A 27,638-nucleotide genomic window follows, 5' to 3' on the forward strand; every position below is an offset into this window, starting at 1 on the left:
TCAATCAATCAATAATCTTTATTACGGTCACAGACCAGCATAAGAAAAACATATGAATAAAATACAGCGGTACCTTGGCTTACAGCAGGGATCCGTTCCGGAGCCCCCGCCGTAACCCGAAAATGACGCAGGCCAAAGTGTCGTGCCTGTGCATGCACGTGTGTGATTTAGTGCTTCTGCACATGCACGAGCAGCAAACCCGGAAGTAACCCGTTCTGGTACTTCCGGGTTTGCCGCCAACGTTCCGCGGAACGGACTCAAGCCAGGGCAGACTCAGACCAAGGTATGACTGTAGAAGTTAGGATTTACACAGGTAATTGTTAAAGCAAGTAAGAACAAGAAAACAAGCATAGGATAAATATGTGAATAGAATACAAGGTTAAACACAGATAATGGATGGATAAGAACTGATAATGAAAACTTTTAAGAACTAGAAGACATGCAGCTAAAACAGCTATAAGTGGTGGAGCTTAAGGGAATACATGTCTTGCAACATACATCAATATCACAGTCTTGAATTGGATGGGCCCTAAACCTAAAACAGGGTCAACCAAATTCAACTCTTGCATGTACTTTTTGAGAGTTTCTCTAACTAATGAAACTTTTTTTCATGGAAGCTTAGTTCTATCCAGGTTAGGATCAATCATTTCATTGAAATCACCTCCTATTACAGTATAAGTTTATTGTATGTACTTTGACTTAGATGAGTAAAACATTGATAAAACATATCTGGAGAATCTACATCTGGCCCATATATATTAATCTACATTATTACCATTTCGGCAATTTTCACACACAAAATTAAATACCATCCATTTTCATCAGCAATAACTTGTCATATATCCACTCTCAATCCTTTTCGTATCAAGATAGCAAGGCCTCTAGCACTGGAAATATAATTTGCAGTATATTCCTTTCTTACCCAATTCTTCATTAACACTTTTTTGTCTTGATTTAACAAATGTGTCTCTTGTAAATAACCAATGTAATTATTTAAAGATTTTAAGTACTGCAGAATTACTCACTGTTTTTTGGACTCTCTCAGCCCTTTTACATTCAAACTAACTAACTTCATATTATATTATTAACTTCCTTTTGGCCCCTCTTATCTTGGTTGTAAATCCAATATTCATTGTTACAAGGTTTCTTGTATATGCATGTATATAAAACCTGCCATTCATATACCTCAAATACTTCTTTCTTATCAGCTTGACTCTGACTTGTTAATATTTCTATTCAAAAAGCAGTGGTGACTTTTGCTGCTTCACTAGTCAATAAACAGGTGGTATAAAACATTCTTTTGTTGTTGATTTTCGATGCTGACTGTTTACACTCCATTCTATTGGCCGAACGCCCAGACTGGCAAAACAATGTCTTCAACAGTGTATCCTCTTATTAATCAGTTAATGGAGTCATCCAAAGCTTCAGTTCCAGGGTGTCAACCGATTTAAGTGAGGAATGCCTCTGCAAAGTCTGGATGGTTGTGATTATGAGTTTGACCAGAATATTGAATACAAGACTTTGCCAGGAACTGAATGTAGCATTCCATATTCTTTGCCCTAGCAAGGGCTTTTGCTTTAACAAATTTAGAGTGCGCCGGAATCACATCCTTGGAGAATTCCAGAAAGAGAAATATCTTCACCAGGGCTTCTGTGGATTTTTGGTGGAATTTGTCTTTCTTATCTTGAGGTCAGGAGAACGAAACATCTAAGGAAAAACATTGATATGAAGAAGAAGTCAATACTCATACTTCCAAGGTAATGATTTAGATTCAGAGTGCTTGGAAGTGTGTTCACACCAGAATCTAAAATTTAGCCATCTTATATGATCGTTTGCCCTCTTCTGTGTTGGTGTAATGTGAACAATGGGTGAAATTGCACAGTGCTTGGGCTCGTGCCTTGAGGAGCACATTTCCCACGTCTGGATGTTCTGAGATAAGGGTGCCGGGTGCACTGGGTTGCCATAGCAGGACCAGAAAGGTCTAGTGTGCGACTTGTGGAGTCATTCACCCTCCCATTGGTCCAGGAAATGTGCCTACATGTAGAGACAGAAATAGTAGCCTCTAGGGCATTGCTTTCATCCTGTCTGTCTTGTCTGTGCCCTGTCCCATTTGCTGTCAGGGTCTGACTCTGTAGGACTCAGGGAAAGAGGCCGTGGGTTTTATACAGAAGCATTAGCTAGCATGGTGATGAGTGTCAATGGATCTGCTCATACGTATCTTTACTTTAAAGACCAGAAGAACTGTGTTTGTGTCTGGAGACATTAAACACTTGGTTACTTTGAACTGTGTGTGAGGAGTTTCCCCCTTAACTGGGAATCTGGAAGATGCTGTTCAGTTGGGAGAAGGAAATCTCTGATGACTCCGCTTCTGTGCTCATAACACACACCAGTTGAGGTGTGGTGAACTCCCAGCTGACTTCAGCAAGCCACAGCATTCCAGCATTATCATTACATTTTATGAAAACATTGAGGGGGGTGGGGTTCAGAGAAATCAGTGCCAAGTAATGAAGATTACTCAGAATTCTAAATAGAAAAAAGAACTCTCAAATGTTAAGCTTCAACTACTCCAGCTCTGAAATAGTTAAAAGACAAAGCCAGAGTTTTGAAGTAGAGTTTAGGGATGTGACAGGCTGTAAAAAGCAGCAAGTTGGATAGAGAATCAGAGCACGATGGTTGATTCCTGCTTTGAATCCAAGACTGTGGCTATGGGAGAAACAATACTCTCTTAGGGTGTCCATGCTGTGAATCCCTCCATTGTAGACTCAGATTGTATATATGTGTAAATAAACCATATATCGCAAAGACACCACAGTTCTCTGCTGTATCTCATTTCCCAAAAGGAAATACGAAACCTGGGAAAACCGCTTGGGAGCCCTGGAATTTTGTGCTGCTTGGAGATTGAGTTGGGGTACAGTCCTGTCTTCCTTTTTATGAAGTCCAGAGAGCACAGCACCTAAGGGGGGGGAAAGTCAAATGAGGAAAAAGTCAATACTCATACTTGATTCCAAGGGCAGTGCTTTAGATTTAGAATGTTTGCAAGTATGTTGATGCCAAAATCTAAAATTTAGCCATATTACTCCATCTTTTTTGAGAGTCTTTTCTTTTCTTGAGAGTCCCATGGACTGCAAGAAGATCAAACCGATCCATTCTGAAGGAAATCAGCCCTGAGTGCTCACTGGAAGGACAGATCGTGAAGCTGAGGCTCCAATACTTTGGCCACCTCATGAGAAGAGAAGACTCCCTGGAAAAGACCCTGATGTTGGGAAAGATTGAGGGCACAAGGAGAAGGGGATGACAGAGGACAAGATGGTTGGACAGTGTTCTCAAAGCTACCAGCATGAGTTTGACCAAACGGCGTGAGGCAGTGGAAGACAGGAGTGCCTAGCGTGCTCTGGTCCATGGGTTCACGAAGAGTGGGACACGACTAAACGACTAAACAACAACAACTCCATCTTTTGCCCTCTTCTAGAATTGGTATAAAGTGTTATGAAAACATGTTTTGGGGGGCACTCAGAGAAGAGTTGCAATCAATGCCAAAGACCGCAAGGTCACTCAGAATTTTAAACTGACCCCCACATAGAACCCTCAAATGTCAAGATATCAGATATCTAACAGGAAATTCTACATGTGAAAATTTAAATTTCCATACACTGCTCTTTCCTTCCGGCATTCTATTCCCTGCCCCCCAATCACATTAGAATCTCATGTAGGATCCTCATGTGATATAGAGCTCCCTTCTGTGGTCAGCGCCAATAATGGGGTACACTAGAGGGGACAGAGCTAGTGCACATATCTCTGATCTCCCTCGTGTGGTTCTAAGCATGCGGGAGAAGTGAACAGCACAAGAGAGCCACAGTCTTCCCTCCACATTTGTATTTGATGAGTCTAAACCAGCTTCAGAGCAAGCAACGGTCCACTTCAGAACTTCCTTTCAATGCAGAGCCAGTAGCTCCAGCTATTCTTGCTTGCTTCCCTGTCCTCTCATTCACCAGATTGCAGTAGGAAGTATGAATGAATGAATGAATGAATTTATTAATACGGTCACAGACCAGCGACAACACACACAATATCACAGATCATAAAAAAAAATATATATCAAAAATACAGAGGACAATATGAGTATAACAAGCATTTAAATATAAAAAATTAAAATTAATTATTAGCGTGCCCCCTGTAATTAACATTTGGGGGTTTGGTCATTATGGGATACCACTTGCTTCCTGCGATTAATTGCAGCCGCACAGAATTTGGCTACATTTAATGTAGTCTTGGGATTCTTGTCCTCTAGCAGTAGCTTTAAACCATGGTGTTCCGATTCTTTCCTGGACTTTTGTAAAACAGGTGTAATAAAAGTCAAACGTATATCCTCATAAAGACGACAACGTAATAGTACATGTGAGGCAGTTTCAACTTCCAACGAGCCACAGGGGCAGACCCGCGCTGTGTATGGTTTACCCTCAAATCTGCCCGCAGTAGGAAGTAGTATTCATCTGTTTGTCCTAAAGCAGACAGGGGAAGGGAGCCAAGCGAAAGGAGGGCAAGCGGCATCATTGTGTAGTAGCCAGGAGAGTTAGTCCCATGTACACAGTTAGTCTGGGCCATTAACCAAGAGCAAAGGAAAGGAGTTGGGCCATCAAGAAAGACAGAGAGGGGGCTCTGTGCCAGACAGCTCTTGGGAGGGCCCCTTCCCCAGCTCTGATATAGCTGGAAGACAAAATCAGAGTTTTGAAGTAAAGTTTAGGGATGTGACAGGCTGTAAAAGGCAGCAAGCCGAAAAGAGGATCAGCAAAATGCTTGATTTGAATGCAAGACTGTGGCTATAGGAGAAACAAGACTCTCTTGGGGTGTCTGTGAACCCCTCCATCGTAGGCTCACATTGTATATATGTGTAAGTAAACCATATATCCTAAAGACACCACAGTCTCTGCTGTCTCTCATTTCCCAAAAGGAAATACGAACCCTGGAGATGCAGCTTGGGACCCCAGCAATCTTGTGCTGCTGGGAGATTGAAGTGCAAAACCCTCCCATATCTCATCTGCAAAAATTGTTTGAAAATCTGCCAAACCTGGAAATGTACCTTTCTTTCCTTGAAGTCCAGAGAATACAGCATCTGAGGAAAAAAGTGAAATGAGGAAAAAGTCAATACTCGTACTTGGCTCCAAGGGCAATGCTTCAGATTTAAAATGTTTGCAAGTGTGTTCAGGCCTAAATCTAAAATTTAGCCACAGTACTCCATCTTTCTCCCTCTTCCAGCATTAGCATTAAGTGTTATGAAAGCATGTTCGGGGTGGGGGGCACAGAGAAGAGTTGCCTCCCCCAGCTCTGAGAGAGTTAGAAGACAAAACCAGAGTTTTGGAGTAGAGTTTAGGGATGTGACAGGCTGTAAAAGGCAGCAAGACAGAAAGATAACAGAGCACGAGGGTTGATTCCTGTTTTGAATGCAAGGCTGGGGCTATGGGAGAAACAAGACTCTCTTGGGGTGTCTGTGAATCCCTCCATCGTAGGCTCAGAGTGCCTATATGTGTCAATAAACCATATATCCTAAAGACACCACAGTCTCTGCTGTGCCTCATTTTCCAAAAGGAAATACGAACCCAGGGGAGGCAGCTTGGGAATCCAGAAACCTTGTGCTGCTTGGGGTACAGCTGTCTCTTTCTTTTCTTGAGGCCCAGAGAGCACAACGTCTAAGGGGGGAAAGCGAAATGAGGAAAAAGTCAATACTCAAACATGGCTCCAAGGGCAATGCTTTAGATTTAGAGAGCTTGGAAGTGTGTTCATGCCAAAATCTAAAATTTAACTATAGTACTTTCAAGGGACGCGGGTGGCGCTGTGGGTTAAACCACAGAGCCTAGGACTTGCTGATCAGAAGGTTGGCGGTTCGAATCCCCATGACGGGGTAAGCTCCCGTTGCTCTGTCCCTGCTCCTGCCAAGCTAGCAGTTCGAAAGCACGTCAAAGTGCAAGTAGATAAATAGGTACCGCTTCAGCGGGAAGGTAAAAGACGTTTCCGTGCGCTGCTCTAGTTCGCCAGAAGTGGCTTAGTCATGCTGGCTACATGACCCAGAAGCTCCCTTGGCCAAAAAAGCGAGATGAGCGCTGCAACCCCAGAGTCAGTCATGACTGGACCTAATGGTCAGGGGTCCCTTTACCTTTTACTCCCTCTTCCACCCTCTTCCGGCATTAGCATTAAGTGTTATGCTAGCATGTTGGGGGGTGGGGCACTCAGAGAAGAGTTGCAATCAATGCCGAAGACCGAAAGGTCACTCAGAATTTTAAAATGACCCTCATACAGAACCCTCAAATGTCAAGATATGAGATATCTAACAGGAAATTATACGTGTGAAAATTTAAATTTCCATACACGGCTCTTTCCTTCCAGCATTCTATACCCTGCCCCCAATCACATTAGAATCTCATGTAGGATCCTCATGTGATTTAGAGCTTCCTTCTGCAGACAGCGCCAATAATGGGGTACACTAATGGCCCCCTCCCCCGGCTCTGAGAGAGTTAACCAGAGACAAAACCAGAGTTTTGAAGTAGAGGTTAGGGATGTGACAGGCTGTAAAAGGCAGCAGGCCAGAAAAAGAAGAAGAGGAGGAGTTTGGATTTGATACCCCGCTTTATCACTACCCGAAGGAGTCTCAAAGCGGCTCACATTCTCCTTTCCCTTCCTCCCCCACAACAAACACTCTGTGAGGTGAGTGGGGCTGAGAGACTTCAGAGAAGTGTGACTGGCCAAAGGTCACCCAGCAGCTGCATGTGGAGGAGCGGGGAAGTGAACCCATCACTCTTAACCACTACACCACACTGGCTCAGAGCACAAGGGCTGATTCCTGCTTTGAATGCAAGGCTGGGGCTATGGGAGAAACATGACTCTCTTGGGGTGTCCGTGTTGTGAACCCCTCCATCGTAGGCTCAGATTCTATATATGTGGGAATAAACCATATATCCTAAAGACACCACAGTCTCTGCTGTTTCTCATTTCCCGAAAGGAAATATGAACCCAGGGGATGCAGCTTGGGACCCCAGCAATCTTGTGCTGCTGGGAGATTGAAGTGCAAAACCCTCCCATATCCCATCTGCAAAAATTGTTTAAAGATCTGCCAAACCTGGAAATGTACCTTTTTCGTCTTGAGGTCCAGAGAGCACAACGTCTGAGGAAAAAAAGTGAAATGAGGAAAAAGTCAATACTCGTACTGGGCTTCAAGGGCAATGCTTTAGATTTAGAATGTTTGCAAGAGTGTTCGTGTCTAAATCTAAAATTTAGCCATAGTTCTCCATCTTCCCCCCTCTTCCAGCATTAGCATTAAGTGTTATGAAAGCATGTTCAGGGTGGGGGGCACAGAGAAGAGTTGCCTCCCCCAGCTCTGAGAGAGTTAGAAGACAAAACCAGAGTTTTGAAGTAGAGCAGAGTTTAGGGATGTGACAGGCTGTAAAAGACAGCAAGACAGAATGAGAATCAGAGCACAATGGTGGGTTCCTGTTTTGAATGCAAGGCTGGGGCTATGAGAGAAACAAGACTCTCTTGGGGTGCCTGTGAACCCCTCCATTGTAGGCTCAGATTGTATATATGTGTAAATAAACCATATATCCTAAAGACACCACAGTCTCTGCTGTGCCTCATTTGCCAATAGGAAACTTGAACCCTGGGGGAACCCCTGGAATATTCATCATTTGGGAATGGGAATGGCATGCAACAATATCTATCATCTATCTATCATCTATCATCATCTATCTCACATATAAAACATCACACAATGATCTCGGTTACCTTTAAATTTCTTGGTCTCCTTCTCCAAAAAAGGATGCATTTTAGAGAATTTATCTATTTGCTGTTTTAATCCAGGAGGGAAAGCTATTGCATCTATGGTTTTATTTTCATTTTCATTACACCTAGGAAGAAGCAAGTGAGGTTTATTGTGATCCATCAGGTCATTCTCAAGTCATTCTTAATTCAGTCGTCAGAATGAAGGAGAAAAGTGGGAACAGCAGGAAGATACCAAGGGCTCAGCCATGATAGGTTTTTCTTTCATTCTCCCTGGTTTCCCCACGAAAGTCCCTGCTGTTTACCACTGAATCGGAACAAAGGTCAGTCGAGTTTTCTGTGGGTTAACAGCGAAATAGAACCAAACATTTATCGGGTTTTCTGCGGATTTATGTTTCTTCCAATTCTGTGGCAAGCAGCAGGTTTTCCCAGGAAAAGCGGCAGGACAAAAGGAAAGCTTCTCGGAAGTGTGCCTAGAAGTGTGGATGAAGTCCTGTGATAGCAACTAATGGTATTGTCTGCCCTGTGACCATTACAAAGACCTATTACAAACTAGAAAATGATGTATAAGGGGGTGGAGAGTATAAAGTGTAAATTTACATAAACATTTTTTCATTTAAAAATTACATATAAATGATTAACTTGTGCCTGATTAACTTGTGACAAAGTTGTGATTTGTTGCTGCTTCTACCTGATCAGAAGAGGGTATAAATCGGCCCAATTTAGTTGAGGATCTGGGTGAATCTGGAGCAGAGCCTTACTGAATATTTACTCGAACAAATTATGTTTGCAGATAATGCACACAAGTAACTAATAAGTGCATCTCTTTACTCTGGCCTTTGTCATCTAGGAGATGTATTTTAGGACCCACCCAGTTTTCTTGGATTGTAATTTGTTTTAACTATTTTTAATATTGTATTTTAATCCATAAATTGCCCTGGAACCTGACAGTGGAGGGCAAGTAAGAAATCTAATAATCCACCACCACCACCAACTCTGATATGATATGAAGTATACAGTAGATGAAGAAATATCATCACTCCTTCCTAAAATATGCATTTTATATGCATAACCCACCCCCCCAAAAAAATTCTATCCTTTTTTGCATGCTGTTCTAGGTATCCCAAAAATGCTTTTTGTACATTTCCCCGCACGAGATACGCAGTTTTGGATAAAAAATGCATCACAACATTTGTATAAGTGTGCAATCAGATGGGTAACTGTATTCTGATCTGCTTATTGGTCTGTAAACTGTGAATTACATTGGCTCACATAGACCAAATCAATTTCTCCCTTACCACAGAGGAAGGAAATCAGTACCAGCCCACTATAACAAAGCCACATACCTTTCCAGGATGCTTCTCATATTCTAGATGGAAGAGACAGAATGAGAGAAATTCAGTCCTTCTTTTTTAAAAAAATCATTTTTATTGATTTTCCAATAAAAAACATCCAGTTAATATATCCAATCATAATACTCCAATTAAAATAAAAAAACTAAAATAAAAAAGACCAAATTATAGTCCAAATTATAATTATTAATTTCTCAGGGGTCCCCACGGTCTGGGGAAATTCAGTCCTTTGCACCACACATCAGTTCACAGAGGGGACATACTGTATCTTTCTATGTATAACACAATGTTTTCTGCAGAGACAACGGGCTAGTCCAGGGACCACGGGCCCCACTGAGCAAGGCAGGCATGAGAAGCTGCTCTCAGCCCTTGCCATGTTAGAGCCTTAAGGGGGAGCAGGCTGGAGTGGGGCCCCACCCATCCTCCGCAGGCTTTCTCTTCCACATGCCTCCTTGCCTCCTTTAAATGCTACAGGTTTCCATCTGCTTGTAAGTTACAAGGTCATGTGTGGTTTGGCAACCCTGCTTTAAAATATTGATTTCTTTCACCCTGAAGTACTTCGTACTCTGCCCAGTGCAACAAAGGGTCCAGATCCAATTCTACTTTGTCAAAAATTAAGCTCCACCAGCACAAATGGTCCATATTATGGCTCTAACTTTGTTTCTGTTTGACAGAAGTGGATGAAATTTGCAAGCCTCTTTGTCCCTCCAGAGTAGCTTAAACCTTGCAAATTGCAGGCAAATAAATGCAGGGGGCGTCCCATTGGGCAGCTCTGGCTCCCTTTCTCTCTTTTTAAGGAAACTTCTATAACCTGTAATAAAAAATGGATGAAATTAGTGCCCATTGTTGCTCCTTCAGAGGGAATGAGTGATAACTGCAACAGTTCTCCCACAAAGGTAGACTTTACAGTTCTGGAGTAGGGAAAAAAGGAATCGCTTAACTTCCCTTAGTGTTTTATGGACAATCAGTCTGAAAATAGGAAAACACGAGAGACAAGTGTAACTGGAGTAAAAGAAGGAAGGAAGGAAGGAAGGAAGGAAGGAAGGAAGGAAGGAAGGAAGGGTTCTAGGGGTTGGTGTTATGAGTCTTTAAAGTTGATTTTGGGAAAATGAAAAATAAAAGGGATTCCATTTTCTCCCTAGGATTGAGCTGTGCACACACAGACAGGTATTTTTGATTTGACAATTAGGCTGACTTTAGGTACCTGTTCGCAGGTAGAAGGGATGCCAGGACAGGGTCTTGACACTGACAGATGTAAGGAGACACCAACAAGATGCAACTTGAAGGGACATTAAATGGACTCCTTGTTTTTGTCAAGCTTTCTTTGACCAACCCAGTTCCTTCCAGCAGTTTATTACTTTCCCCTTTGCTTTATATATATCCACCAAATATTGAAGCGCACACTCCTACTGTAAATACTTCTATAGACCAGTGAACAGAGTGTGTGGTGGTACAGCCTTTCCCCAACCTGGATGGTTTTGTTCCACCATTGCTCACCTGCAAGAATTCAGTCACTGGCTGCTTCTGTTTCTCCTCCAGCTGCCTGATTAGGTTGTTAAGGGAGGCAATTTCCTCACAGAGTCTGGCAATATATTGATTCCTACAGTTTTTAATCCCATCGTCCAGTTCCTTTAATTGAGTCAGCAGGAGGCACTCTTGTTCTTCCAGAAACTGGTGCAATTGCTGGAAATCAGCCATGATTTTCTGCCTCTCCGTGGCTGTCTGCTTCTGCAAGGAGAGAGTCAAGGCCAGACAAAAACATTTAGATGTCCCCTTAATTCCATGTGCACATGCTGACTGGCAGGGCAGCTGATGTTTACAGTCACAATGGTACAGCAGTTCAGTCACAGCTGAGGGCAGCAGGCAGGCTAGCTTTGCAAGACATGGCCACTTTGCTTGGCTCTGTCTGCAATATTTTCCTGCTGCTCACCTACCGATCTATTAAGCTGCTGCTGTTCTCTATTCCCTGGCATCTTCATCCTGCCTTGGCCACCTCACTCTGCCTAATAGTAGGGCTGTGAGGAAGTGACGAGAAGGAGGAGGACTAGCTTTGTGGGGTCACTTCGTTCTTTAAAATACCAGGTGCACAGCCTGGGAGTCATTTTGTATCCAGGGCAGCTGTCTACCAGCTCCATCTGGTACAAGGCTGAGACCCTACCTGCCTGCAGACTGTCTTGCCAGAGTGGTGCATGCTCTGGTTATCTCCCACTTGGACTAATGCAATGTGCTCTACGTGAGGCTACCTTTAAAGGTGACCCGGAAACTGCAACTAATCCAGAATGCGGCAGATAGACTGGTGACTGGGAGTGGCAGCCGGGACCATATAACACCGGTCCTGAAAGACCTATGTTGGCTCCCAGTACGTTTCTGAGCACAATTCAAAGTGTCAGTGCTGACCTTTAAAGCCCTAAATGGCCTCAGCCCAGTATACCTGAAGGAGTGTCTCCACCCCCATCGTTCAGTCCGGACGCTGAGGTCCAGCTCCGAGGACCTTCTGGCATTTCCCTCCCTGCAAGAAGCAAAGCTACAGGGAACCAGGCAGAGGGCCTTCTCGGTAGTGGCGCCCGCCCTGTGGAACGCCCTCCCATCAGATGTCAAGGAAATAAACGTAATTTCGTTGTCCCCGAGAGGGGGCAATGACAATAAAGATATTATTATTATTATTATTATAAACAACTATCTGACTTTTAGAAGACATCTGAAGGCAGCTCTGTTTAGGGAAGTTTTTAATGTTTGATGTTTTATCAGTTCTTTATTATCATTAATTCTGTTGTGAGCCGCCCAGAGTGGCTGGGAAAATATTATTATTATTATTATTATTATTATTATTATTATTATTACAGTGGTGCCTCGCAAGACGAAATTAATCCGTTCTGCGAGTCTCTTCGTCTAGCGGTTTTTTCGTCTTGCGAAGCAACCCTATTAGCGGATTAGCGGATTAGCGCTATTAGCGGTTTAGCGGCTATTAAAGGCTTAGCGGATTAGCGGCTAAAAGGCTATTAGCGGCTTAGCGGCTTAGAAAAAGGGGGGGAAGCGGAAAAAAATCGGAACACTCGCAAGACGTTTTCGTCTTGCAAAGCAAGCCCATAGGGAAAATCGTCTTGCGAAGCAGCTCAAAAACGGAAAACCCTTTCGTCTAGCAGGTTTTCTGTCTTGCGAGGCATTCATCTTGCGGGGCACCACTGTATTATTATTATTATTATTATTATTATTATTATTATTATTATGGAATGGCTGGCATTTTTGGACTCAAGGACTACTTTCGCCCTTAGACAACCCTACCAATTTTAGCCTATCTTGCTGAATGTTGCCTAACCTTGCAGGCAGCTGCTCTTCAAGGTCTGAAGCAGAGACCTTTCCCAACTCTACTACCCATTATTCATTTAATTGATAATGCCAATGATCAAACCTGGGACACTGTGCAAGTGAAGCATAGGCTTCACCGCAGAACGCAGGCCTCACTCTGTCAATATAACCATCCTGGAGAGGCAAGAAGGTTTGCACCTACCAGCAGATTCTGGCTTTCAGTCTCCACCGTCAGTTTAGAAGACAGAATTTCTCCTTTCTGTTTGTTCAGGAACTCCAAATGACGCAGAATTTTACCCTGGGGTGGCCAAAAAGGCATTTGGGTTAGTTTTGGCAGCAAAGATATACTCATAAAATCGTAGCAGCCTCATAAAACTTTCTGCACCAAACCATGATCTTTTCCAAAGTTAAATTGGGGTGCGAACCAAAGCTTGTGGCTGGTGAACAGCCCTATTCAGAGCTCGCTCTTCTTTCTTTTCTTTTTTTTTAAAAAAACCCTTCAAGTATTCACCAAGAAGTTGTTACTGTAAGTGCCACACTTTTAACATTTGGGGTGGAAAGGTGCTGGTACTGCGTATCACTGAGTACTTATGCAAAGTTTATTGCAAATGGCATACTTTTCATTTCGTCACATGGATGGCAAATCTAAACAGGTGTTAAATCACTCTGCCTTTCATATCTGAAGGCCAGATGGGGAAAAAAATCAAGGAAGCTGAAATATATGTCAGAAACATTGTAAAGTACATTACATATTATTGGTAATAAAGGTTACCTGTCAACTTTTAAGTTCAAAAAATATGAACAGGAACATAACACCAGGTATACATGTTGTGTCCAAATATATTTATACCTGATTTAGACCAACTGACATTAACTGAGATTTTACAATGTATTCATCTCAATTGGAAAAACAAAACTTGCCTGCACTAATGTGAAGGGTGAAACTGAGATCTGGACATAGGCTAGGTCTGGTTCAAAGGCAGTGGTTTTGATCTGCAAAATGCCACACAGGTGAGAGTCATTTAGTCTTGTCCTCACATGGTTCTTGTTAAAGTTCATAGCAGAGAATGTCTTCTCACACAAATATGTTGAGCCAAATAAGCTCAGCATTTTCTGCATGGATAGGATTGCACCTAATACTTTCCTGATGGCACAACGAAACCAGATGTTGTCTGTATTAGAATATCCAAAGGTACCATGTGCTGGTACCTACTGCACCAAACAGCTAAGGTAAAGGTAAAGGGAACCCTGACCATTAGGTCTAGTCGTGGCCGACTCTGGGGTTGCGGCGCTCATCTTGCTTTACAGGCCGAGGGGGCCGGCGTACAGCTTCTGGGTCATGTGGCCAGCATGACTAAGCCGCTTCTGGCGAACCAGAGCAGCGCCCGGAAACACCATTTACCTTCCCACTGGAGCGGTACCTATTTATCTACTTGCACTTTGACGTGGTTTCGAACTGCTAGGTTGGCAGGAGCAGGGACCGAGCAACGGGAGCTCACCCCGTTGTGGGGATGCGAACCGCTGACCTTCTGATCAGCAAGTCCTAGGCTCTGTGGTTTAACCCACAGCGCCACCCGCGTCCCCTACCAAACAGCTACAGCTCCCAAAATGCATATGAGAAAATAGCTAATGAACTCACATGTTTGCAAGCAGTGCAAATGTAGGCTTTCAGAAATCCATGGGACTTCATGTCCAGCAAGATGGAGTTATGAAACAAAGACTTCTATCCTAGCGTTATCCACCCACCCATCTTTCCATTTTTGTCCCACCTGTCTGCAAGGAACTCAAGTCAATCTACATGGTCCTTCTCCCCTGCCCTCACTTTAACTCTCACAACAGCCCTGTGAGGTGGGTTAGGCTGGGGAAAAGTGACTTCCGGCCACAGCAGTGAGTTTTAAGTAAGAGTGGCAATTTGAAGCTGATTCTCTCCCAGGCCTCTAACCACTACATCACAATGACTTTCAAATTTCTGAAAGGAAGGAAGATATGAGTGTGCCAGAGCATAGACAACAGTAGCTAGGCTATCCCTGCCCAGATAGGGGCATAGCTGGGCACCAGCCAAAGTTGAAGGGAGGCACTCTGTGCCACTGAGGCCACCTGAGCCTCGAGCGACAGCAAAGGATCCAGGTCAGGAGGACCCCCAAGCTACGAACCTACTCCTTCAGAGGAAGTGTAACCTCATCAAGAGCAGATGATCTCCCACCCATCTGGTCTAGGGAACCACCCACTAACAGTGCCTCAGTCTGATCTGGATTCAACTTCAGTTTGTTGACCCTTGATTATACGCTATGGAGCTTGCACATGTCTTTAGTGCTGAATACTGCCAGAAGACTTTGGAAGTAAGTGTTCCTGCTTTCGAATATTTTTCAGAAGCCAAACGTCCGATGCGGCTGCCAGCTATTGTTTCTGGGACGCCTGCACCAATCAGAAGCTGCGCCTTGGTTTTCGAAGATTTCGGAAGTAAAATGGACTTCCGGAACGGATTAAGTTTGGCCCCTTTGTTTTTGCTATCTATTTTGAATTTTTGTTTTTGAGGCTTTTTCAGTTGATTTGTTTTTGTGACTGTGTGGAACCCAGTTCAGCTACTGATTGATTGATTGATTGATTGATTGATTGTGTGACTGCGGATATGGATAAAATAAATCTCCCCATCCAAACAATGACTGAAGTGAAGAGCTTTTACAATTTCTTTTTTAAAATTTTAGGCTTTGTTACTTTTCTCTGTGGCTGAAATACTGAGGAACATGGAAGTTAGAATATTTGAGCGGGAGCGTGTGCAAAACAAACCTCCTTGTTTGAATCCTTTGCAAGCAGGACTGAGTCATGTGAGGCCCCGCCTGCAGATCCCTGCACACCTTGATCCTGCAAGTCACCACATCCCAGCTCCCTTCCCTAAGACCCCAGAAGCCCACTTTGTGGCATGAGAAGATGACAGTGGTGTTTCTCTCCAGGTAACGATGGTGCAACCTTTTCCCACTGTGGACTGGCTTGTGAGTGCTAATCCCTGCATCCGCAGCTCCTAAAAACCTTTCCACTGGGCAGACTGCCCTCCTAGACCACCGGGGGGCTGGCCTCCTGAGCAGAAACTGGTGGGCATAACATCTGTTTCCCAACATAAATTCTGGGACTAAAGAAAAAGAGAGACTGCTGGGACCTGGGGACATCAAATGCTTCCACTAGGCTGGCTTATACAGAATCAGACCTCTGGCTTGTTTTCTATACAGACTGCTTTCCAGGATTTGGGACAAAGGCTGTCTCCAGCCCTACAGAAAAACGCCAAGGAATGAAGCTGGTATCCTCTGCTGAGCTATGGCCCTCAGACCAGCCTTCAAGTTTTCAAGTTCCCTTGGAACTTCTTGCGAATGTTCCTGCTACTGAATGCTCAGTAGAAGATAGTGAGTCCTGCAGCTCCTAACTCGCTTCCGGCCTCTCCCCAGGCTGCAACATTCGCCAGCTCCAGTTCACAACCTCCTCAAGTCTTTTTTGCCTGGCTAGAATGTGTCCCTGAACTCCACTAATGCTTTCCACTTACTTAGATGGCAGACAGGGACGGCAATGAGAGCATTTGTAGGAACTAGCCTACTGCAAAAAGGTGAAATTTTCAAGTGTTGCTCTGGCCCCTTTTGCCCCGGGACCCAATAACCAGCAGCGTTTGGGACAAAAACACCCACCCACATCACCCACATCACCCACCCACATGCCCCGCCCAAATTTCGCCTAGAGAAAAATGCAGCCCTCAGGCTGAAATACTTTCCCCATCCTTAGGATAACTGAGCATCCCTTGGAAGCCTGGTCCCCAATCCTACAGCTCCGTACCTGATACTCCTCAAAGGCCTCCTCCTTTGGGATCACCTTGTGGTCCCTGTGCTCCTTGGATTTGTCACACACCACACAGATGGGGGCTCGGTCGTCTTTGCAGAAGAGTTTCAGGGGCTCCTGGTGTCTCTCACAAACCTTTCCCAGCGCTTCTGCCCCTTTTGCCATCTGAAGGCTGAATTTCTTGGCTATTTCCACAATGCTCGCCAGTTGCCGGTTGGGCCTGACATTCCTTTGCTGACGAGGTTCCCTGCACTGAGGGCAAGAAGCATCTTGGTCCGAGTTCCCCCAAGCTTGGGTGATGCAGGTTTGGCAGAAATTGTGGCCGCATTCTATGGTCACGGGATCTGTGAAATACTCCAGGCAGATGCAGCATGTTGTTTCCTCACAGAGGTTCTGGACTGGACTCTCATCTGCCATTTCGTCTGCCTGAAATGGGAATAAAAGCCTTAGTTTCATTTTTCCGGTTTCAAACCACAGGGCGGGCCTTTCCCTCCCTCTGGGTGACTCATAGTTTTTGAAAAGAAACAGCATAAGCCGGGGGAAACCGTTACAGTGTGCAGCTTCACATCCGTACCATGAATTCAAAGTGCATGGTGTCTGCCAAAGAATCCTGGCAATGGCCATTTACCCCCAGAAGCTACACTTCCCAGCACCCTTAACTAACTACAGTCCCCAGGAAAATTTGAGGGAGAGCTGTGTGGCCATCACAAGGCTAATAAAAGGTCAAATACTGACTGACAGGAGCAGGAGGAAAAAGGAAGTACAGTGGAACCTCGACTTACAAACACCTCAGGTTATAAATGCTTCATGTTACAAACTCCACTAACCTGGAAGAATTACCTTGAGTTGAGAACTTTGCCCCAAGATGAGAATGGAAATCGTGTGCCGGCGGTGCAGCAGCAGCAAGAGGCCCCATTAGAGAAAGCATCCCTCTAGTTAAGAACAGTTTCAGGTTAAGAACGGACCTCCAGAATAAATTAAGTTCATAACTAGAGGTATCACTGTAAAGCCTAAGAAAAACAATTGTTTACTTGAGAAGGAATCAGTGAGGGAAGAATTGGTTTCCTGTCTCCCACCCCCAGTTCTCAAACACTGTTGCTCCAGTCCCAAATGTTAATAGGATTTGGGGACAACTAACTTTTGACTTTTGAATTCGCCACAGCCGGGACACCGTAGCTGAATTAAATATAATTAAAGTAAATAAGCCCAAAGAAAGAAAAGCTAAACCACACATATGCACATGAGTGTTTGCTTAAGTTATGATTTCATGTGTTATGATTTATGTGTTATGATTTCATGTGTTTTTATTGTGTGTGTCTACCCTGAACTCCCCATCCTGGTCCAGCGCTGTAACCACTATACCACACTGTCTGTATCTGAGGGAGTACCCAACCCAAGCTGGGTTTAAGGATAAAGAGCCTGAGAAGGGAGAGCAGTTGGCACCCTGGCGCTGCCCGCGTTCACAGTTAGCATCCAGTCAGTATACAGAGCAGGAAGACACAGTCTTTCCCCCTGCTGCGGTAAGATGGACTGTATTTCTATTTCAATTGTATTGCTTATTTTAAAATTTGCTGTCTCAATGTATAAATTAACACAAATAATCGCAGAATTGTAGAGAGGGAAGGGATCCCAAGCGCCATTTAGTCGCAGGACTCTCAGCTAATGCATCTCTGACTTTCATGTACGTTTTCATTTAAAATTGTGACCTTTTGTTTTTGGTGATACGGAGATGGTCGATCTGCTCTGTCCAAATGCCCTCACTTGTTTACTTATTTACAATTCCTGCTTCTCTTTGTTCCTTAATTCCTCCACATACTGTGACTTCTCTACAAACACTCACATTCCTCATTTCACCTTTCCCCCTTTCGGGGGTTAGATTGATTAATTTTGTAGCTATATGGCAGATCTTCAACATATTTACACACCTACATTGGTAATAAGCTTGCATGGGCATAGAGGATCACACATATAATGGAAATAGAATCTTCTCTTTTCCGTATTAAACCTCTGTATTATATACATTGTGGTGGTGCTCTTCTTGCCACCAGAGGCAACTGCCTCACTTCGCCTCATGGGTGTGCCAGCCCTGTTGCCTAATCAGCGTATAACCACCTGCATGTATTATCGGTGCGGCTGATACAGTGGTACCTCGGGTTAAGTACTTAATTCGTTCCGGAAGTCCATTCTTAACCTGAAACTGTTCTTAACCTGAGGTACCACTTCAGCTAATGGGGCCTCCTGCTGCTGCTGCGCCACCGGAGCACGATTTCTGTTCTCATCCTGAAGCAAAGTTCTTAACCCGCGGTACTATTTCCGGGTTAGCGGAGTCTGTAACCTGAAGCGTATGTAACTGGAGGTACCACTGTATCTGGCTAATCCTCCCGCCTCCAGTTTGGGGGAATTGCTAGTTGTGAGCTGTGACGCCCTCTGCCGCTCTTGAATGTTCTATATAGTCTTAACCCCTAACACCCCCTTTTATGCAGCTTAGTTTCCTTCCTCACCCAGCCAACCACCCTCCTCCATACCCCTCCCACCCACCCACATCATCACCTAAGTGAAAAGTCGCCTGGGACTGTTTCATGCAACTGTTCTATAGCTCTCGGGAGGGGGGGGGATAATTCATTGTTATTTTCTTCATCAGCTTTTGTGGGGAGCACTGTTTCCATTATGTTTGTACCAGAATGCCCCCCGCTTTTATATGGGCTCAAATTCTATATACCCTTCTTTGAGTGCATAAGCTCCATGAAGCCTTTCGTAGGAAAAACAAATGGAGAGAAAAACACGGTATAGTGTTCAGCTGGCTCCACCAAGTTCCCTATGCTGTCCTTGAAATCTTGCCCCTCCAATCTGTTTTATAGAGATTTGGTGCCACCCATGTTCTTAGGAACTGCCCTGAGACCCCCGGATATAGGGCGGTATATAAATAAATATAATAATAATAATAATAACAATAATAATAATAATAATAATAAATAATATTGCTTCTTCCCATAACATTCAGTTGTGTCTCGCTAATCTGGGAGATCCTCTTGCGACAGAATGGGGCATTGTTGAAAAAGTGAAGGGATATCTTTTGCCAGCATTGAAAAGATCGCTGATCTTTGTTCATAATTTAGAGAGACACAGACACTCTCTAGCTGAAGCTTCCACAATTGCACTGGGGGCAGGTGGCGGGGGTGACTGCCAGTTGTATCTTTTCTTTTTTTTTACTTTACAAGGTTGTTCTTCACCAGACCTTAAGCTAATTACAGTATTTGCAAGAATGGATTCCAAATATCATTGGATTTGCCCATAACAAGTCTGCGTTTATATGCAAGTTGTTCATCTATTGCGAGTTTGTATGAGTCTTCAATCCAATCATAGAAGGGAGCCGCATTTTTATACAACTGACAGTTGTAACTTTGCTGAACAAAGGAAATGGCCCCCCAAATATTGTATTTTTCGCTCTATAGGACGCACTGGACCATAGGAGGGGGAGAACGGGGGGGGGGGAATTCTCCCCCTCTCTGCTCAGCGCCCCTTCAGCAAAGCAGCAGGAGAAATTTATCCCCTTCCATTTCTCCTCCCGCTTGGCTGAAGGGGCGCTGAGCAGAGAGCGAAAACTGTGCAGCGCCTCTCCAGCGAAGCGAAGCCTGGAGAGCAAGAGGGATCGGTGTGCACCGACCCCTCTCACTCTCCACGTTTCAGGCGGCTATCTGCAAGCCTTCGGAGTGCGGCGGGAACTCCTGCTGCTCTCAGAAGGCTTGCGGATAGCTGCCTGAAGCCCCCGGAGCGCAGCGGGAGTTCCCTGCTCTCCGGGGGCTTCAGGCGGCTTCAGCAAAAGCAACACAAAGCCTCCGGAGCGCGGGGGAGCTCTCCCTCTGCGCTTCGGAGGCTTCGTGTTGCTATCGCCGAAGCCAAGGAGCCTGCATTCGCTCCACAGGACGCACACACATTTCCCCTTCATTTTTGCCACCCTATTTGGGAAAGTTTGGGGGTGGAGGAAGTGGAGAGGAACCCCCTGCAGCCAGGTCAACTCCCCAACAAGGCTGCATTGCTCCAGTATATTTGCATCACAAATGGAATGATTCCTTTATTCTCCAATGATAAACATTTACTGTTTTATTCATGTTCGGATGTTAACGACATAATAGTGAAAGGAAACGCCATTATTAATACAGAACTGCAAAAAGAAAAAAACACAAAATACACAAAACAGAAGCATTGCTGAATATCGGATTTCTCCTTCAGTGGAAACAACTGCAGACTTTTTCATATACAGAACTCTGGAAACTCCACTGAGTGTTAATGAAACAGGAACAATAAAACTGAAACCTCCTTTCCGCAAACCTCAAATTTGTAAGCGGCCTCGTCTCTGTTCCTGCCCAGAATGAATAAGGTTGCACCACTTCTTGTAAACCTCTTCTTGTCACTATTCCAAACTAAAATGAAAAGGTTCGCTTTTTTCCAATGAAAGGGCAATTTGCCAGTCTTTACCCTCCTTCATACTTACTTTATTGGGAAGTTTAGTCTTGTATGCCATGTCCCAAATGGAATCAGGGCTTCATTTGGGTGTTTTTTTAATCGTTGAGCCCTTACCAACAACAGACTCACACAAACTACACATCAGGGTAGCAGAGCCAGTGTGTTGTTGACATCCCATCAGCCCCAGAGAGAGCAAGAAGGGGAACAATGTGGTTCCCCAAAACAACAGGAGGCCATGATCCAGATTTGCCCCAAGACAGACAACTTGCAGGGGGGCAGAGAGGGGGGAGAAAGAAAGAAGAAATTGGTGGCTGCACATGGCGGCAGTGACACAGCATGTCAGAATCCGTCTGTTACAAACTCCCTGTAAAGTGTGGGGGGGGGGGGCCTTAGAGTGCTGAACCCTTTCCCCATCACACATACAACCTTCCCTGCCAAAGGCACTTTTGCCAGACATTTCTTGCCCATGTAAGAAACCTACGCTGGGGGGGGGGGGTAAACAGCTGGGAGGTTTTTTTGGGTGGGAGGGAGAGGGAAGTCTGACGAGGGTGGGAGGGAAGAGGGTTCAGTGCCTTCCTTCCTTCCTTCCTTCCTTCCTTCCTTCCTTCCTTCCTTCCTCCTACCCCTCCTTTGCTTTAAAGGATTTGGCCCAACCAAGTGAGTTTTGCCATTGTCAGATGGATCTTGATTGCACCCAAAGACAGCCTCACCTCATTGCCCCACACTGAGCCAGGAGCAGACCCCCTCCCCAGAGAACGCAGCATTGGTGAAAGTGAAGATGGAGCTGTGAGAGTCGGCGTCAGAAAACATCACCCATCTTTTTTTATAGTTTACACACACACAGATCCTCTTGGACTGGAACTTCAACAACTTACAGGCTGTATTGCTAGACACGGGCAATGGACCCAGGGATATTCCAGGAGCCGTGGTTGGGTAATAATCACCAGCGGAAGTCCGGACGATAGCCCAGATCCCAAGACCAGCGTTCAAATTGACAATATTGCATCCCCTTAAAGTCTCGTTGGCCACCCCCACGGCCCAGAACTTTTCACCCCCCAAGTTGGCTATCCAGGAATGGGTCCCAGAGGTGATTCTCTCAACTCCCATAACATAGGAACAACAAAGCAATTCGTTGGGACCTCTGTAAGAACCCCAGGGCAAGGTGGAATATGATGATAGTACTAATTTGGGCATGTCTTCACCTGCAAAAGAAAGGAAATGATTAGGGAGGCAGGCTCCCAAAGGAGTTAGCATCTACTCAGCGGTCAGCAAACTTTTTCAGCAGGGGGCTGGTCCACTGTCCCTCAGACCTTGTGGGGGGCTGGACTATATTTTGGGGAGGAAATGAATGAATTCCTATGCCCCACAAATAACCCAGAGATGCATTTTAAATAAAGGACACATTCTACCCATGTAAAAACACGCTGATTCACAGACCATCCATGGGCCAGATTTAGAAGGGACTGGTCCAGATCCGGCCCCCGTGCCTTAGTTTGCCTAGCCATGACCTACATCCAAGTTTTATGCAGCTCTGAGCTAGGAAGCGGCTTGAGAAGCCAATGTACTCCTGGGAAAGTATCCCCCCCCATAAAAATAAATTCACTTGCATAGGGCATTTGGTTTCACAGAGTTATAGAAGGGGAGTGACCCCAACGGACATCTAGTCCAACCCCCTGCAATGCAGCTTTGTATGCAAACAGCATGGATAGCTCAGCTGGTTAGAGCGTGGTGCTGATAATGCCAAGGTTGCAGGTTTGATCCCTGTATGGGGCAGCTGCATCTTCCTGCATTGCAGGGGGTTGGAATTGATGATCCTCAAAGTCCCTTCCAACTCTACAATTCTATGATTCTACTATCTCTGGGGCGCGGGTGGTGCTGTGGGTTAAACCACAGAGCCTAGGACTTGCCGATCAGAAGGTCGGCGGTTCAAATCCCCATGACAGGGTGAGCTCCCGTTGCTTGGTCCCTGCTCCTGCCAACCTAGCAGTTCGAAAGCACGTCAAAGTGCAAGTAGATAAATAGGTACCACTCCGGCAGGAAGGTAAACGGTGTTTTCGTGTGCTGCTCTGGTTCGCCAGAAGCGGCTTAGTCATGCTGGCCACATGACCTGGAAGCTGTACGCCGGCTCCCTTGGCCAATAAAGCGAGATGAACACCGCAACCCCAGAGTCGGCCACGACTGGACCTAATGGTCAGGGGTCCCTTTACCTTTACCTTTACTATCTCTAGGTAGGGCAAGGAAAGGACCCCTGTATAAATCCCTGGAGAACTGTTGCCAGTCACTAAGCTAGATGGGTGAAATGACTTGAGCTTGTATAAAGGCAGCTCTTCACTTCCTGTCATTAGGCGTCACAGATTATCTGCTCGAGACATCAGTCTGTGCACATGCACGGATGGAAAGGCGAAGGAAGCATGAAAGACACGCAGAGACTGATTTTGTTTCCTGACACCAAAACACAGCTGAAGTTTTCTCTTCAGTGCAAAAACCCTCCCATATGGGCCTCGGCCCAGTATACCTGAAGGAGCGTCTCCACCCCTAGCGTTCTGCCCAAACACTGAGGTCCAGTGCTGAGGGCCTTCTGGCGGTTCCCTCACTGCAAGAAGTGAGTTAACAGGGAACCAGGCAGAGGGCCTTCTCGGTAGTGGCGCCCGCCCTATGGAACAACTACCAGATTTTTAGAAGACATCTGAAGGCAGCCCTGTTTAGGGAAGCTTTTAATGTTTAATAGGTTATTGTATTTTAATATTCTGTTGGAAGCCACCCAGAGTGATTGGAGAAACCCAGCCAGATGGACAGGGTATAAATGATAAATTATTATTATTATATCTCATCTGCAAAAATTGTTTAAAGATCTGCCAAACCTGGAAATGTACCTTTCTTTTCTTGCGGCCCAGAGAGCACAATGTCTAAGGAAGAAAAGTGTTATGAGAAACGAATTACTACTAATACTTGACTCCAGGGGTCAGGCTTTAGATTTACAGTGCTTGAAACTGTGATCGTGCAAAAAAGGGAAAAAAAGCTAACGTTTAGCCAACGTATCCAACCTTTGGCCCTCTTGCATCATTACTGTTAAGTGCCATGAAGAAAAGCAAGGTAGAGCTGAAACCATTGCCAAATACAGATGGTTTGCTCAGATTTTTAAAGGAAGAAAAGGTCCTGTACGCAGATCCCTCAAATGCTGAGATTTCGAGTATCTAATGGGAAATTCTAAATGTGAAAATCTTAAATTCCATGCACCCATTTTTCCATCAAGCAGTCAATTCCCACCCACAGTTAGACTTGCAACGGGATCAGATGAGCTATATTTTCAAACCCATTTTCCAGAAGTTAACGCAATGACCCTTCGTTACCTTTGAATTCCTTCATGGTGGTCTCCAGAAAAGGATGCATTTTAGAGAATTTCTCAATTCGCTTTTTAAATCCAGGAGGAAAAGCTATTGGATCCACAGCTTTATTTTCATGGCACCTAGGAAGAAGCAAACAAATTTTATTTGCAATTCATCTCTTCGTTCTCAAGTCTCCTATCAGCAATTGGGATGAAAAAGAAAAGTGGGAACAGCACAAATGCAGAGAGAAAGAGAAAGGAGGCAGGCAGCAGAATTATCTGCCCAATTACAAACACCTATTATACACTGAAAAAATTTCTATCATGAAATATAAGAAGAATAAAGGAGAAGAATAAAGAGTTAGCTTACATATACTTTTCATATAAAATTTGCAAATGAGATAAAATTATGTATATTTATTTTGGTCAATAACCAGTAGAGAAGATAACAGAGCAGATACAACACAATAATACGTTAAGTCTACTATTAAATGTAGAGTTAAAAACAATGTAAAATGTTTAAAAAATGAGAAGTATAAAATAATTACATTAAAATGTAATTTTAGAATTTAACTCATTTTTTTTCAACCTTATTGTCAATATAAAACAATATTTTCAAACAACCTGCCTATATTTTAGATGGAGACATTGGTTAGCATACCCTGTTTAAAATTATAACTAGGTCAGAAATGCCTAAAACCTAAGGTAAATTGATTTTTAAAATGCTGAATATTTTCCCAAAGCACAGAATGTACATTGCATCTAATAACAGCGTCATTTTACCTTGGTTTTTGACACCTGGGATATGTATATTAGGGTTATTTTGAGATTGTTGTAGTCTGCCCAAAAAGTGAAGGGCAAGTAAGAAATCTAATAAATCACCATCATAATGTGCTCTGAAATAAAGTTTACAATAGGTGGAGGAACACCATCACTTCTTCCCCTAAAATAAACCTTTTATGTGCACCCTCCCTTCCCCAATACAATAGTTTTCCATGAAAGCTACATCACAAAATTTCAGAAAATCTGCAATCCAATGAATAACTGTATTCTGACTGGCATATTTGTCTGTGATCCATGAATTAGATTGGCACATGGTTTTAAGTGAAGCAATCTAAACTCTCTTCGGAGAGACAGGAGATTCATATCAGCCCACTGTGCGTAACAAAGCCACATACCTTTGCAAGATGCTTCTGATATCCTAGAAGGGAAGAGAGAGAATAATATTAATCCAGCCTCTTGCACCAGTCTCCTCCTACATATCGGACAGATGGAAACTTCGCATCGCATGGTCCTATACTTCCCCGATCCCATATCCTCCATTGTCTGCTCACTAAGCTGCAGATTCTTCTGCTTATTTGAGATGGAGGGGGTGAAAACTTGAGATAGGGTTGATATATTGCAGGAATTTGGACATTAATTGAGCTTTTGGGGGGCAATCGCCCTCTGACCCCGAGCCGCCAGTACACACACACCCCACACACATACAATTTAAAAAACAACAGAAGCCCAGACATTTGCTTTCAAATTTGAAAATCCCCCTGGATAGGCATGTAGGCCCCCCCAAAAGAGGACATGTCTGGGATTTCCCAGATGCATGGCAACCCTAGCTTGAGACTGAGAGGGGAGCTCTCTGCCCCACAACCTCCCCCAGTTATGCTTCTTCCTGAAATGGCAGGCAGATGGCATGCCTGGGATCTTCTGCCAACTCCAAGTGATCCCAGGCTATGCTCTGCTACTTGCTCTCACCACTGGTGCCACCAGCCTGAGCACAGTTGTCAACTTGCTACCGCTCATGATGTATATTGCTCTACACACAACAGCGAGGGCATGTTTGAATTGGGTAGAGGGAGAACTCAACTGGCCAGGTGTTGCTGGTGCCATTGCCAATGCTAGCACAAAAACTCCCTGGATCCATTGTAATTTGGCTTGCTTCATCCATACTGCAGGAGCGGCTTTGCCTGCAAATTTCATCCACTTCTATCAAACCTGAATCATGCCGTTTGATGAAGCTCCAAATCACAGTTTTCAACAAAATGTGTGGCCAGTGCACATCCCTACTATGAATACTTCTATAAACCAACAGACAGAGTGGTTGGGAGTACAACCTTTACCTGCAGAACAACCTGGACTATTTAATTGTGCCAACTCTTACCTGCAAGAATTCAGTCGCTGGCTGTTTCTGCTTCTCCTCCAGCTCCTTCATAAGATCATCGATAGAGGACATTTCCTCAGAGAGTTTTGCAATATGTTGGTCCCCACAGGATTTAATCCCATCGTCCAGTTCCTTCAATTGAGCCAGCAGGAGGCGCTCTTGTTCTTCCAGAAACTGGTGCAATTGCTTGAAATCGGCCATGATTTTCTGCCGCTCCGATTCCGTCCGCTTCTGTAATGAGAAAGTCAGAGCCAGTCAAATATATTTAGGTGCTTCCCTGATTTCACGTACGCAAACTGACTGGGGCAGCAGTTCACTTCAGCACTGGCAACGGGACAGCGCTTCTTCCACAATTGAAGAGAGCAGGCAGACTACCTTAGGGGAATCAAGGCAGACTGCATGGCTCCGTTGCACACCCATAATAATGTTAGGTGTGACTTCTTTCTTTCTGATAGTGGAGCCTGGCTAAAGTGGGAAGAAGAAGAAGGGGTGATTTTGCTGCATTCAGTTCTTTTTAAAGGATTAACAGGAAAGCTGGCCTATTTTTTTCGCTCAGGGGCAGCATTCATCCTTGGCTTAGCTTCCAAAGTTTGCATGCCAGCAGTGGGTGTGGTCAAATATGAATGTGGCCACCCTACTCTCTCAAAGGCACATAGCCTCCCACCAGCTGATTCCCGTCAATCAGCTAAGGTTTTTGCCTTTTCTACACGCATCCAGTGATCATCCCGATGGCCAGAGAAGCAGCATTTATATTACCATCAGGGTGCTGGGCTATAGGGACATGAGTAGTGTTGTGGTCTAAACCCCTGAGCCTCTTGGGCTTGCTGATCAGAAGGTCGGCGGTTTGAATCCCTGCAATGGGGTGAGCTCCTGTTGCCCTGTCCCAGCTCCTGCCAACCTAGGAGTTCGAAAGCACACCAGTGCAAGTAGATAAATAGGTACCAGTCGCATAGTGTGGGTTGTCAGCACCCGGGGCAAGGCAAGTAATTTGCGCCCACTAACCCGTGGATTTGCACCCCCTAACCCTAACCCCCAGATGTTGCGCCCGGTGCGGCCGGCCCCCCCTGCACCCCCCCACGCTACGCCACTGATAGGTACCACTCTGACAGGAAGGTAAACGGCATTTCTGTGCATCGCTCTGGTTTCCGTCACAGCGTTTGGTTGAGCCAGAAGCGGTTTAGTCCTGCTGGCCACATGACCCAGAAAGCTGTCTGCGGACAGACGCCGGCTCCCTCGGCCTGAAAGTGAGATGAGCGCCACAACCCCATAGCTGCCTTTGACTGGACTTAACCATCCAGGAGTCCTTTCCCTTTCCCCTACCTGCTGGGCTATGCTTTTCCTATTTCTATTTTTTCTCTTCTCGCTGCCCAAGCAACTTGGATGGGAAGAAAAAATTGTTGTGGGTTGGGTAGATCAGGCATTCAAATGTGGGACTAAACCCAGGACACTGTGT

General features: G+C 44.7%; 2 protein-coding genes across 10 annotated transcripts in view; both read right to left on the reverse strand.

Annotated features, from left to right (window-relative positions):
* LOC308469797 (zinc finger protein RFP-like) lies at positions 1-16,961 on the reverse strand. 6 transcript variants are annotated; one of them, XM_080992753.1, is made up of 10 exons: positions 16,239-16,961; positions 12,625-12,720; positions 10,614-10,844; positions 9,111-9,133; positions 7,771-7,892; positions 7,109-7,153; positions 5,595-5,684; positions 5,066-5,110; positions 2,853-2,953; positions 1-1,707 (listed from the first exon to the last, which is right to left on the reverse strand). In XM_080992753.1, exons 1-10 carry the CDS (start codon positions 16,863-16,865, stop codon positions 1,639-1,641), a joined length of 1,449 nt encoding a protein of 482 aa, XP_080848879.1. In that variant the 5' UTR covers positions 16,866-16,961; the 3' UTR covers positions 1-1,638. The 6 variants fall into 6 exon arrangements, with proteins under 6 accessions (XP_080848879.1, XP_080848880.1, XP_080848881.1 ...); XM_080992754.1 differs by having other exon boundaries at positions 5,078-5,110; positions 16,239-16,958; XM_080992755.1 differs by having other exon boundaries at positions 5,078-5,110; positions 7,121-7,153; positions 16,239-16,956.
* Positions 16,623-27,638, reverse strand: part of LOC308469828 (zinc finger protein RFP-like) — a 22,278-nt gene continuing 11,262 nt past the window's right edge. The window contains exons 4-9 of one of the 4 annotated variants that reach the window (XM_080992808.1): positions 26,186-26,416; positions 25,209-25,231; positions 24,056-24,171; positions 23,567-23,611; positions 21,416-21,907; positions 17,561-18,067 (exon numbers count right to left, since the gene is read on the reverse strand). In XM_080992808.1, the coding sequence (XP_080848934.1) occupies positions 21,417-21,907; positions 23,567-23,611; positions 24,056-24,171; positions 25,209-25,231; positions 26,186-26,416 (906 nt within the window). In that variant the 3' untranslated portion in view covers positions 17,561-18,067; position 21,416. Of the gene's footprint in view, positions 16,668-17,560; positions 18,068-21,400; positions 21,908-23,566; positions 23,612-24,055; positions 24,172-25,208; positions 25,232-26,185; positions 26,417-27,638 lie in introns of those variants that run through there. The other 3 variants (XM_080992809.1, XM_080992811.1, XM_080992810.1) reach the window with 3 other exon arrangements.

Source organism: Podarcis pityusensis (assembly GCF_964106645.2).
Source record: "Podarcis pityusensis genome assembly, chromosome: 2".
Classification (NCBI taxonomy): Eukaryota; Metazoa; Chordata; class Lepidosauria; order Squamata; family Lacertidae; genus Podarcis; species Podarcis pityusensis.

Bases quoted from the DNA above. Each gene is read 5' to 3' on its own strand.
- LOC308469797 (XM_080992753.1), bottom strand. From the start codon at position 16,865: ATGGCCATTGCCAGGATTCTTTGGCAGACACCATGCACTTTGAATTCA. The intron at 12,721-16,238 runs GTACGGAGCTGT...TGGCCACCCCAG, and splicing joins AGGCCTTTGAGGAGTATCAG to GGTAAAATTCTGCGTCATTT. The intron at 5,685-7,108 runs GTTTGGCAGATC...TTCCCCCCTTAG, and splicing joins CGAAAAAGGTACATTTCCAG to ACGTTGTGCTCTCTGGGCCT.